The 11,755-nt window shown below is 40.5% G+C and overlaps 1 protein-coding gene across 3 annotated transcripts in view; it reads right to left on the bottom strand.

Annotated features, from left to right (window-relative positions):
• The window catches only part of adam11 (ADAM metallopeptidase domain 11), a 73,294-nt gene that overhangs the window by 3,497 nt on the left and 58,042 nt on the right, over positions 1-11,755 (bottom strand). For 2 of the 3 annotated variants that reach the window (XM_085466335.1, XM_085466334.1), the window contains exons 6-25: positions 11,023-11,080; positions 8,933-8,996; positions 8,164-8,303; positions 7,040-7,114; positions 6,859-6,930; positions 4,340-4,506; positions 4,178-4,262; positions 3,995-4,085; positions 3,635-3,686; positions 3,405-3,504; positions 3,174-3,245; positions 2,950-3,042; positions 2,482-2,562; positions 2,345-2,395; positions 2,188-2,251; positions 1,909-2,014; positions 1,677-1,796; positions 1,355-1,523; positions 1,124-1,238; positions 175-265 (exon numbers count right to left, since the gene is read on the bottom strand). In XM_085466335.1, the coding sequence (XP_085322461.1) occupies positions 175-265; positions 1,124-1,238; positions 1,355-1,523; positions 1,677-1,796; positions 1,909-2,014; positions 2,188-2,251; positions 2,345-2,395; positions 2,482-2,562; positions 2,950-3,042; positions 3,174-3,245; positions 3,405-3,504; positions 3,635-3,686; positions 3,995-4,085; positions 4,178-4,262; positions 4,340-4,506; positions 6,859-6,930; positions 7,040-7,114; positions 8,164-8,303; positions 8,933-8,996; positions 11,023-11,080 (1,866 nt within the window). The remainder of the gene's footprint in view (positions 1-174; positions 266-1,123; positions 1,239-1,354; positions 1,524-1,676; positions 1,797-1,908; positions 2,015-2,187; positions 2,252-2,344; positions 2,396-2,481; positions 2,563-2,949; positions 3,043-3,173; positions 3,246-3,404; positions 3,505-3,634; positions 3,687-3,994; positions 4,086-4,177; positions 4,263-4,339; positions 4,507-6,858; positions 6,931-7,039; positions 7,115-8,163; positions 8,304-8,932; positions 8,997-11,022; positions 11,081-11,755) is intronic. The other variant, XM_085466333.1, reaches the window with a different exon arrangement.

Below are 11,755 nucleotides of genomic sequence, written 5' to 3'. Positions count from 1 at the left end.
ATCTACTGCACATCCACCCGCTTTAAGAAGAAACCCACATGCTCTCTTGTGGTGAGTATGGATCAGGCTGCAAGCAGAGAAGCGTTCAGCAGCGAGCTGCAGGCAGGCATCTACGTTAGCTGACAGAAGGAACACGGCAGGCACACACAGACGGAGGTATGCCAGAGCTCTTACTTAAATCCCCAACCAGTTCCCCCCAGGATTATCGCCGCCAGCAGAATAGCCCCAGCAACCGAGCCTATGATGATATTGGTACCACTGGGACCTGTGGGAGCGAAGGAAGAGGCATATAGGCGTGCTGAGAACCAATAAGTAACTTTTTGGGTAGTTAATATACGCATTATGTACATATGGAAAATAAAATAGGCTTCATGTTCTGCACCACATACAGTCAGGTCCTTAACTATTTGGACAATTACACATTTTTTCCTCCTCTTGAAAATGAGGTGCTGCATAAAAATGGCTCCAATTTCCAAACAGTAAATCCAATAGTTTGCTAAAGTTGACAGTCGGCACTTCAATTAAATCTTGATGATTTAATTTAAATTAATCTGGTAGTGCACAGAGGTTATAAATTACAGAAAGGGTAAGGGTGTAGGTGTGTATGTATTTGATTTTCTGTTTTAAAACATTTTAGTTCATGTTCATAGATCAAAAATGAAACTTTAGAAAATCCTAGTACAACTCCAACCAAAGCTTAATTTTTCTGTTTGTTTATTTTAAAAAAATTAAATAAGTCTATTATTACTCCTCCAAGTTTTATTTTGAAATTTTTTTCTTTGTTCTGTCTCCTTTTTTGCAACCACATGTTGTTAAGCTCTGCTGGATTCACTGTAGCTGCAGTTTGTTGTTGAAGAGAAAACAAATGCACTAATTATTTATAAAAAATTTTTTTAAATTAATTGTCGCATCTTTTCAATAAATTATTAAACAACTAAATATTATAAAAAGCACATCATTTTAAACAGCATGAAAGGTATGAACTTAAGATACGGACTTCAGATACGAAACCGACTTCTGCAAATGATTAGATGATCAAAAAGCAAATGAGCTCTGTTACTTTAGTGGAGCTGGCGGTGCGGAGTCTGTCTGATGAAAGGACTAAACTGCTCTGTGAGGTTACCTTTGTACTTCTCTGGGCCATCTGGCGAGGTGGGGGTTGGGATCGGGTCAAACACACTGCAGTCCTTCCCGGTGTAGTCTGGATCACAGATACACTTCACCTCGTTACTGCACGTCTGCAGGACACAGAGGACGAACATAGTCAAAGCTTTATAAATGAGATGACGTTCTAAAGTCCAAATTTGAAACAAAGGAAGCTCCGAGGTGGGACAGATGGCGGTTGTGGACTCACCCCGTGGTGGGAGCAGATACGCAAGGATGAGGATCCAGGGCAGGTGCTGAGGTTGAAGGTGGTAACGGGGAGGCAGCGACGCTCCAAACACATCATGTTCGGCCCACATGGTGTCCCATCTTCCACATAGCCCAGATCCAAGCCATCATCCAGCACTGCGTGACCACCCCTGTGGGTCAGACAGTTATGTCAAATCATGCTTACCTAATATAATAATGTTTTCATGTGCAATCTTTTCCAAAAGGCTAATTTTCTGAGTGCAAAATAGATGAAGCTGATATTTTTTCATGCCGAGGTTTTGAATTTCATCAGGCTGCCTCACCTGCAGTCCAGGTATCTGCTCTGATGGTGGATGGTCAGGCTGGTGACCTTTCCCTGCAGCTCGCCAAATCTCGGTCTGTCTGTCAGATTGGTGCAAAGCAGCAAACCACACAGAACATCCCTGATGCAGGAAACCGAGAGAAGATGGAACAATAAAAGCTTAAAAATATTCCATATAATCTAATTATAGGTCACAGTTCTGTTGTTATACACAGAAAGTTATATTCACTGACTGTTTATTGCACGGCACCCATCCCTGGCCACTGGAGTGTGGACCACAGTTTCCTCTCTCTGTGCCCTCAGAGTTCAGCTTTTCATAGCAAAATCTGTCAGCTGAGTCTGGGAAAAGAGAACAAACTCGCATTTATTACAGTGAGTGTTACAATTAACTTATTAAGAAGATGTAAAAACACAGAGGTTATGGCCAAAGAAAAGCGTTAGCATGAATAGCTATTAAAGGGCAATAAAAAAATAAATCAAGAAATAAAGCTCATTATCAAATCCAAACCTACTGAAGCCCCACAGAGTCTTGCACTGGCTATCTCTGGTCTTGCAGCGACCTCCATAACAGCGACCCTGGCAGGGAAAAAGAGAGGAATTAAAGATGCAGAGCAGATAAGAGAGGGGGGGAAGAATGTGCTATTAAATATAACTGTAATTGAACTTTACTTGGCCATCTTCACACGTGTAGCCATCCAGTTTGTGGACATTATGGGGACACTGGAAGAGAAATAACATCATCTGCCTTTTTAGAGTCACTGTGGGTGTTAGATCTCTGAATTTCTCTGCAGGGTGCTCTTTTTCACCTGGCTCGAGTCTCCCGTGCAGGTCTCAGGAATGTCACAGTCATTCACAGCACTGCGGCACGTCACCCCTCTCAGCTCATACTGCAGCAGCAGAGGAGAACACAAATGTGAGACATGTGGAGGAATGGTGCACGGAAAATGAGATGGACACACAGTCAATCTGTGCTATCTAGTTAGCTCCTCCAAGTCCAAAGCTGGTCTACAGCTGTGAGCTCTGTCAGCCTCCCCACAGAAGTCGAGCTCCATTTAAATATTTAATTTTGCCTCAGTTATGGAGGAAATAACAGTCCTCTGTTAATGAACCAGCAACACTGGCTGCACCTCTACCAAGATTTTATATCAGTTTGCACCATCGTAGCATTTCCAATCAGCCTGACGGAAATGCAACCTTATATTCTCAGATAAGGTATCAGCACAGGGATCTTGGGGATGGAAAGAATTATGGTTTAATGCATTAAAACAGCTTACCTTACAATCCCTGCAGCAGAGCCCATTGCTGCACATGGCATTATGGGTAAGAGTGCACTTTTTGCAGCAGTTGGCTCCACTCAGGGTGCACTCCTGCAGGGAAAGAGTGTTTTCTTTTAGGTCCTCACATCCCAAACTCATAACTAATACCTACACTTACAATCTAACACAGTATAAAGACAAAACTAGTTAAACCATCGTTGAATTAATTAGTTTATGCTCACCACCAGTGATCCACAGTCGCATTCCTCTCCAAGCTCTACATACCCATTGCCACACTCTGATGGGTCTAGGAGCTACGTGGGAAACAGACGGTAAAAACACATTTCTAAAAGGCACAATGTGAATCCATTCAGTCTATAGCAAGAGATGAGAGTTTTTCTTATATTTCTATCCCTACAAAAGAGATTAATCTTGACCTTAAGAGCCTCTGATAGTAACTGACTATCTCTCACCTTTGTGGGCTTGTTGAAGAGGCAGCTGCCTCCACCCTGCTGGAGGAAACGCAGATACTCATCTATACTACAGCGAGAGAACTTCCTTGGCAGGTAGTAGCTGATTAACACAAGAAACAGAAAATATTTAGCAATTTATCAATTAACTGAAAAATCTGTTGAAAATCAAAAGACATCTGTTTTTGCTCAGAATTCTTACTAAATGTACAGAAAGCTTAATTTATTGTTACCCTGTATCCTCCATGATACAGCCCAGCCACGGATCTGGACACCTGCAGTCACCTGGAGAAAAGAAAAACAAGCCTGTGCTGAAACTGAGGATGTGCTTGTTATACCTGAAACAGTGAGATGATGCGTTTGCTCAGTGATAAATGTATAAGAATAAGCTCAGTGGGCAAATTAAATGAGTGCTGTTTATTAGATTTCTTATGGTGGTGGAGGGATGATGATTTGGGCTCGTTTTAAAGCCACAGGATCTGATTATCTTGCAGTCACTGAGTCTAACATGATCTCCTCTGTATGCCAAAGTATTCTAATCTCAAATGTGAGTCTTGTGCAAGGCTTTAGTTCAGCTCTACACTGAGTTTTACCAGCAGCTGTTCGCTCTTTGTTCCTTAGCATGCCGATGTTCTGACCAAGACTCTGAGACAATGTGATGGCCATAGGACCCACACTGCCAAACTGAAGAAACACACAATCAAACACGCTAATAATTATCCTCACAAATATCAATATTTAGAAGTTTAGTAGACAGTAGAGAGCACAAATGTCACCTCATTGATCCCTCCACCCCGAGTCAACGAGCAGATGCCCCCAATGTAGGCTGCCTCGCTGCGGCTGCTCATGAACGTCCTCCCACTGTGGCAAAGACAAGACTGTTAGGAGAGAAGGAGAGCAAGCCGGAGGAGGATGAGGACAAGAAAAGGAAGACTCACGAGAAGAGATGCACAGCATCAACGCGCTCCTTGATGCTCTCCTTCCTGTACTTCATGAAGTCACGCAGGGTGAGCAACGGGTCATCGCCGACAGCGACCCTGTTTTCAGACGACCAGGTTTCCATGGCTACCAGGACGATGCGAGTGTTGAGCTGCTCCTTGTAGATCTAAAAGAGATAATCAGCACGTGATTGTGCATCCTCACCTGGTATGTAATCAATCATTTAAGTGCCCAATTTCTGTGAACAGTTGCAGTAGACCCCTCTGAAAGGAAGAGGGTGCTGTGGGATAAGGCTGTGGACTAGTTCCTTCTTTATAATAGAGTACAACAGCTCAGTCTCAAAGAAAAATAGCTCGTCTTAGATGGTTCTGTCTATTCTTTTAATGACAGCTTCATGAAGCTGTGTAAATTAAATTTCCATATAAAATCTTTTGTCAAAGCTAAATTTGTCATGGTTTAGGTAGGAGGTCATTCAGTATTCATACATATTGGAGGAATATGCAAATCACTAATATTCCCAGTGCAGCTGGTTAAAGATGCTTCAGCTAGACCGTAACATGTAAACCATCTTTCACTCATCCTGGCAACGTTTCCAATGTAACCTTTTGCCGTCTACCTAAAAATCCCTGTCAGAGCTGGTTAACTCCAGATCAACCCTCCAGATAATTCCATCTGAAATCTTTGGATACAATCTGTTACGCTTAAATGTGCTATATTAATTCATATTTATGAATAATAATGATTTAAATTGTGCAATATTGCATATAATGGAGACAGTTGTATCCATCTACTTCAGTGGTGAAGAAGGAAGGCAACAGCTGGTTGCCACAGAAACCGTCACTGTTCCCAGCCAGTGAAGGGTTTCACAAGCTGAGGACAAAAGCATGGAGTGATTTTTTTTTTGCTCTTCAATTGGCTGTTTTAGAGGATAATCATATGCAATCAGCTCCATTCCACACACAGCAGGAAAAAGGTTTTTATATAAATGATACAAAAGGCTCACAGTGAGTGCTCTGAGGTTTCTGACTGTAAAGGTTCATCGCTTTACTCCGTTCATAATAAACATCTCCAAAATAATTCATCCTCCACTATAAGCACCATTTGTCCAACTTAAAATCTAAACATGCAACATTTTCACTTCTGTTTGATGTTTCTGCAAAAGTCTTGGCTCAGCCCTCATTTCTTCATATTTTAACAGGAAAATGGGAAATAAATGGGCCATTTATTGAAACATGTGCAAATACACATGCAAAAATAGTATAAAAGGTAAAAATAAAGTTTGAGAGTGAATATGATTATCTTAACTCTTCAACACAGGCTGAACTCTACTAGTCAAGCTTTCCTGTGATTTCTTTAAGTAGCCTTCAGAAATATATCACCAGGCTCATTGAGGACAAAAAAAAAAGCTCCTCTTTGGATGTTGGCTGCTTTTTGTTCTATTCTGTCAAAAAAATTCCCATATTGCTTAAATAATGTTGAGGCCCACTCTGTGGAGGCCAGTCCATGACTGATGGTGCTCCTTTGTTTGCTTTTTCTATCCAGGTATGCTTTTGCTGCACTGACAGTATGTTTGGGATCATTGTTATGCTAAGAATTTAGGCCACTGTCAATCAGAGTAAAAAAAAAAAAAAAAAATAGCTACAAATGGCTGTAGACACTCACTGTTGTAGCTCTCTCCACCTCCTCCGTACATACTGATCATATTTTTGGTTCAAATTAACAAGATTGAATTCATCCCATTTCTTAAAGACATGACTTCCACATACTGTGGCTACTTCTTTTGTCCTCCACTTTTCCATGCCAATCCCATTTTTCAGTTGGCAGCTCTTTGAGAATCACCTTGTTGGTGCAAAAATACTATTTTATGTCTGTCAAACTGATATTTTTGACACTTTTAATAGATTAAACTAAAGAAATTATAACAAATTATGTGCTTTAGCAACAGACTGCTAGTAACAACATGCCTAAAGACACCATTTAAGATACCTCTTTGGTTTTTTGCTAAGCTGTCATGTGTGTAGACACATCCCTTGATTAAGGTGCCATTTTTTATGCTTGAATGATTTATGGGTGTTAAACATTCCTCTCAAAAAGGTCAGATACATGAAAAAGAGTGAAAAAGCAGCCAATGTCCAAAGAAAACCTATTGCATTTGAGAAAAAGAAATAATAATGGACATGGCTTAAAAACAAAGTCACAGTAAAATGGCTTGTAGGACTTTCCCCAAATACAAAACGGCAGCTGTCCAACTCAGAAATGTTTCATCTGCCAGAAAAGCCTCTGAAATGTGGCAGCAGCCATAAAGAAAGCTTGAGAGCCCCTGATTCAATATGAGGGAAGCCATGCTTAAAGAGAAAACAATCAAAACATCAAGAACTCAAAAACATTTAAAAACTTACAGATTTTTTGTTACATTTATACCATCTACGCCTGTCCTTTAAGCACTGAACATCAAAGGTTTTATCTGCTGCAGGGCTTAAAACTATTCTTATTAAAAATATAAAAATAAACTCCTCACCAAATCTGCCATGTTCACCACCGATTTAGAAAAAATCTTCGTCTGCGTGGTCGACCGGCGTAACTGCACAAACTAAAAAGAGAAGACCATGTTACTGCAAGACTCACAATCAATTATTATCACTCCTGTTACACAAACAAGGCAAAAGAGAACTTGTGGGAGCTGCCGGGTTCACAGATACCAGTTCATAATCGTTGACCACCATCAGCTCGATGTACTTGGTCTCAGTCTGGACGGTGCGTTGGCCTCGCCTCACCTGGAAGAGGGCAAAATAAAATCCACAGAGCCAGACGTTTGAGCGTGCTGTCACTTTAACCTTGATACAAGATAAACAGACAGAACACCACAACACACACACATCACAAAACCAGCAGGTGGAACTATTACTCACACTGCATGCGTGCACACATGCTGACACTGATGAAACTCTAGAGTGTGTCCTTGAAAAGGCAACACAACATGGAGATCATTCATTCATAAGCAGATTTTAGTTACTTGTGCCTGAAAAGATCGACTTCAGCGTGAGCATGATTGCTTTAGATGTTTGATAGAAAGAAAAAAAATGGCTCTGAAAAATAAATGTGCTCAGGTGGGTTTTCTTTGTTTTTTGTTTTTTTTAAATACTCAGACCTAAGTACAGCATGTTGAGCAAACAACTGTCATCACATTTAGATTCTAACTTTATTATAGTGTGATTAGTCCAGAGAGCACGAGACTGACTTATCTCAACTGAAACCAGCTTTGCACTCATGAAAGAGCCCATTGATCACAGGTAAAAATGGGGTTTGCTGCCACTGAAGGTCATTTTTTAATTTGTAGTACTTTGGATAATGTTGAAAGATGAAAAGTTACAGGCAAAAAATCATTTTATTACAGTTGTTTTTAAGTCTGCTCTGAGTTAGCCTGAAGGATGCATACAGACATCTGTGCAAAGCCAAACATTCACCCTGTGAAGGTAAAATTAATGAGGAACCATAAAGGCTGTCGCCCAGACAGACATCTCTTCAACTTCACACCTTCACTTCTTTGTACGAGTCTACAAGTCAAAACAGAGTTCAAATTTATTCCAGAGGTGTTGCCTCAGAATTTCTCTCTCTTTTTTTTTCCTAGGACTGTTTTTAATCAGAATTAAAAATGAGTCATATCATCATCTGACTTATTTGTAAAATATTAATTTCTCCTCACTGATGATTCTCTGTTGGTGACTCTCTCAGCATTGCTGCTGCCAACATGATCCCAGCGGGCCAACTGTGTGTTTGGAGGTGTGTGTGCAGATGAAGAATCAGAGCTTGAAGGAAAACTGACTTGTCTTCTTGAGCGTCGAAGACCTTCTGTGAGTATCGGCTTTTCTTCGGTAGACCAGTTGACTTCATCGCTTAGCTCGCCATCCTCTTCGCTTTGCCTGCGTGACTGCATCTTAGCCTCTGTGCTGTTCATGGAGCATCCTGCAACACATAAGCAGACACCACTGAGAGGGAAAAGTGGCTGTTATCATTCCAGTGATGGATGCAACCATGTATTTTAGTCCAGTGATCTGCAGGAGAAATCAATATCAGAGCCCGTGGTAGGGAGAGCAGAAAAAAGGGGAGCGCATGAGCACAAATGGAGAGAGTTAGGGGTGAAGAGGCACAGAGGAACAGGAATGAGCGGGGAGGTGACTCCAGAGAGGAAGAGTAAGGGACAAATGGGTGAGGTGGAGAAGGAACGCAGCCAAATGAGACGTTTAGGAAGGGCGTGGAGGACAGATGGACAACCTGAGGACTCTGAACGTGAAGGGAGTGAAGAAGCAGAACCAAACAGGGGCTTGCATTACAGAACATTTGACTGCATTAGATAACTGTCAAGGACAAAAGTGTCGTCTCCAAACAAGGAATAGCACCAGCCTTTGAGGTTTAGTAACAAACTGCGTCTCGTCAGGGTTTCATCAAAATAAGATCCAGATTTTTAAATGTATCTTTTTCCCCACCACTAACAGCTCCTCATAGTGAATTTCTCTATCATTAAACCAATGAGAGCTTATATGAATACTGACATTTGGAAATTACTGTACGAGAAAAAAAACGAGAGGACTTACCTGGACAGGGAGGTGGAAAAAGGTCAGTGTTAGGCATTCGAAACACAACGTGGTCATTTTTCTCCTGGAGGGCGACAGGGAAGAACACAGAGGGAGAGGAAGATGGAAACAATTTAATGAATGTCAATTTTTTTCTGTAGCTGAAATGCAGCAAGGGAAGCCAACAAAGAACAAAGAACCACACACAAGCAGCCAGTCTTTTTCTTGTTTTGTCTAGTTTACTTTTTTCACTAATCAGCAAAATCCTTATTTTAAAAGAAAAAAAAATATTATCGAGGGCTGAAAAACTGCCTGAATCTTCTTTGCAGAGCCAACTGGTCTCAAAAAAAGAGGAGACGTAGAAACAAAAGGTGCAAAAGTAAATGATGCTAAATCATTAAATGATTCTAAAAATCTGGAGAAATCTGTGGGGAAGTTTCCCACCCCACAATTAGTCCTGGATGCCTGTGATCTTCATACCCTCAACCAGCACTGCATTAAAAACAGATATGAGTCAGTTAAAGAAATCACTGCATGGGCTCAGGAACTCTTCCAGAAATAATTGTGAGCACAGTTCATTGTGCCATCCACAAATGCACAAATGCATATTAACACAGTCCTCAGGACTAAAGAGGAGCGGGACCTCTTTAGTTGTTATTAGTACTCAGTTCAAAAGCCTGCATCCCTGATGCTATAGGAGTGCATTAGTGCCTATGGATTTGGCAGCTTGTACACCTAAAAAGGTATATATAGGGTTTAGAGCAACATATGCTCCCATCCAAATGGCATCTGTTTCAGTGAATGTCTTGCATATTTCAGCAAGACAATACTAAATCACATACTGCATCCATTAAAACAGCATGTCTTTTCAGTAGAAGGCCTAACTGCAGCCCAGACTGCTGAGCAGCTAGAATCCCATGTCAGGCAAATATTTGATCTCATTACTCTTCCAAAACTCCAGCAACTGCTCTCCTCAGTTCCCAGATGTTTATGGGATGCTGCACAGAAGTAAACATGTTCTTTTATGACCAGGGAGGAATTGAGCTTCAATCAGGTACTCAGAGGACCTGTGCTTATGTGTATATGTCACTCATCTTGGGATTTATGTGTCATAATTTTTAATGTTAAAAAAAAAAAAGCAAAAAAAAAAAATTCAAAGTGAACCAGCAGCCGGTAGAGATTTGGAATAAGTGGAAATCTAAGCCTTGAAAACCTGTACTGGGATTTGATCGACAGACGTGAAACTGCAGAAAGCATTCAGTTAATGGATCTTAATGCTGCTGAAGTATTAAATATAGTTTAGAAAAACATATGCTTAAATCATAGGAAACATGAATGGACTTCTCATTGTGAACTTAAAGCTTCTGTGTGGGAAAAAAAAAAAAAAGTAGAAAGTGCTGATGCATATTTAATCAATCACAGGGCTGTCATAATGGCAGCAACTCCACTGGACACAGTGGTACACTTGAGCTGGGGATAAATACTTTATGAAAATGACCCATTTGAGAGAGAGCTGAGGAGAGAGGAAGAGAGAGAGTGAGGGAGTTTGAAGATGAGCTGAGAGGCTATTGATTCATCTCTCCAGTCTATGTAATTGAGCTGTACTGCGATCACTGAGCCTTAATGGAAAAAATTTAAAAAAAGGCTCAGCCTCTTCCTCTCTAAACACTTTTATCCCACTCACATCAGTCACTCTGTTGAATCTCCATTTATTTTAAATGCAACTCTTTTAAGATCAAAATCTGAATATTTGTAAAGGGCCAAACTTTCTTTTTGTCAACTTTTCCTTCGCTCACCTGCCTCCAGCAGATAATCTGCTTCTTTTCAGACACTGGAAATGTTTCCGTGGTGGTGGATTGTGTGTATATTCAACACTTTCCACTCAGAAACTCAGAGATAGAGTAACACTGACGGTAAGTTATGGAGAGCGGAGATACTGTGAGAAAGTGAGACCTGACAAAGCAGCTCCCAAACATGATTCAAAGTCCTCTACTGAAAGAGAGTCTATTACATGTGGCCTGCTTAAATAAATATATAAATAAAAGTGAAAGAAAAAATATGAACGCATTGTCTTTTCACATCTTTTCATGGCGTCGCTGGAAGTTACTTACCGCTCCAGTGCCAAGAGGTTCGATCCCGTAAGAGAAGTTCCCGTCAGAAAACATCCCCCTAAATAAAACAAAACGATCATGTATGATAATTGCTTCACCACTTCTTTTCTAAAATGTGTTTCTATTTATCAGAAAACAAATAGAAAGGTGGATCGGAGGAAGGTGAGACTTATTTATTTTATTTTAAACATAAATGACCCTTCAGTCTTTAATCTTGGTTCAATAATGTTGAGCTCCAGGCTCTGGGGAAGCAAATCCATAACTGCTAATGTTCTACTGTAGATCTATGTTTTTATTTGTGGTATTGCATTGTGGATAAAAATCCAATCACACTTTTCTGCTTTCATAATTAGTTAAAATTATGAAAGCAGAAATGATGAAGCCTCCAAAACCCCAGCAGAGCCTCTACCGTGTTTTATATATGGCTGTAGAACAATGTTCCCTCTAATTTTTCATGTGTCTGAGCAAACACACAAACTCCCTGAGCAGACACTTGGACCACTGTGAGCAACAGCAGACGTGTGCACTGTGGTCACGCCAGCATCGAATCCATCCAAGTTACATGGTTTATTAAAATAATCAAATTACAGCATTTACATTTATGTTAGACTACTTTTAATTAACTGCTTTAGCCCACTTACAATGAAAATGTAAAAAAAAAAAAAAATCTTGTTCATGACCTGTGTAGTATGTTAACACTACATAACTCAAACTCCAATTCAGCAGTCGCCTC

This window comes from Copadichromis virginalis, linkage group LG8 (genome assembly GCF_057382275.1).
Source record: "Copadichromis virginalis isolate Kocher_CV1m ecotype Utaka linkage group LG8, C_Virginalis_male_GT1.1, whole genome shotgun sequence".
NCBI classification, from domain to species: Eukaryota; Metazoa; Chordata; class Actinopteri; order Cichliformes; family Cichlidae; genus Copadichromis; species Copadichromis virginalis.
This window is presented reverse-complemented; position numbering and strand designations above follow the sequence as displayed.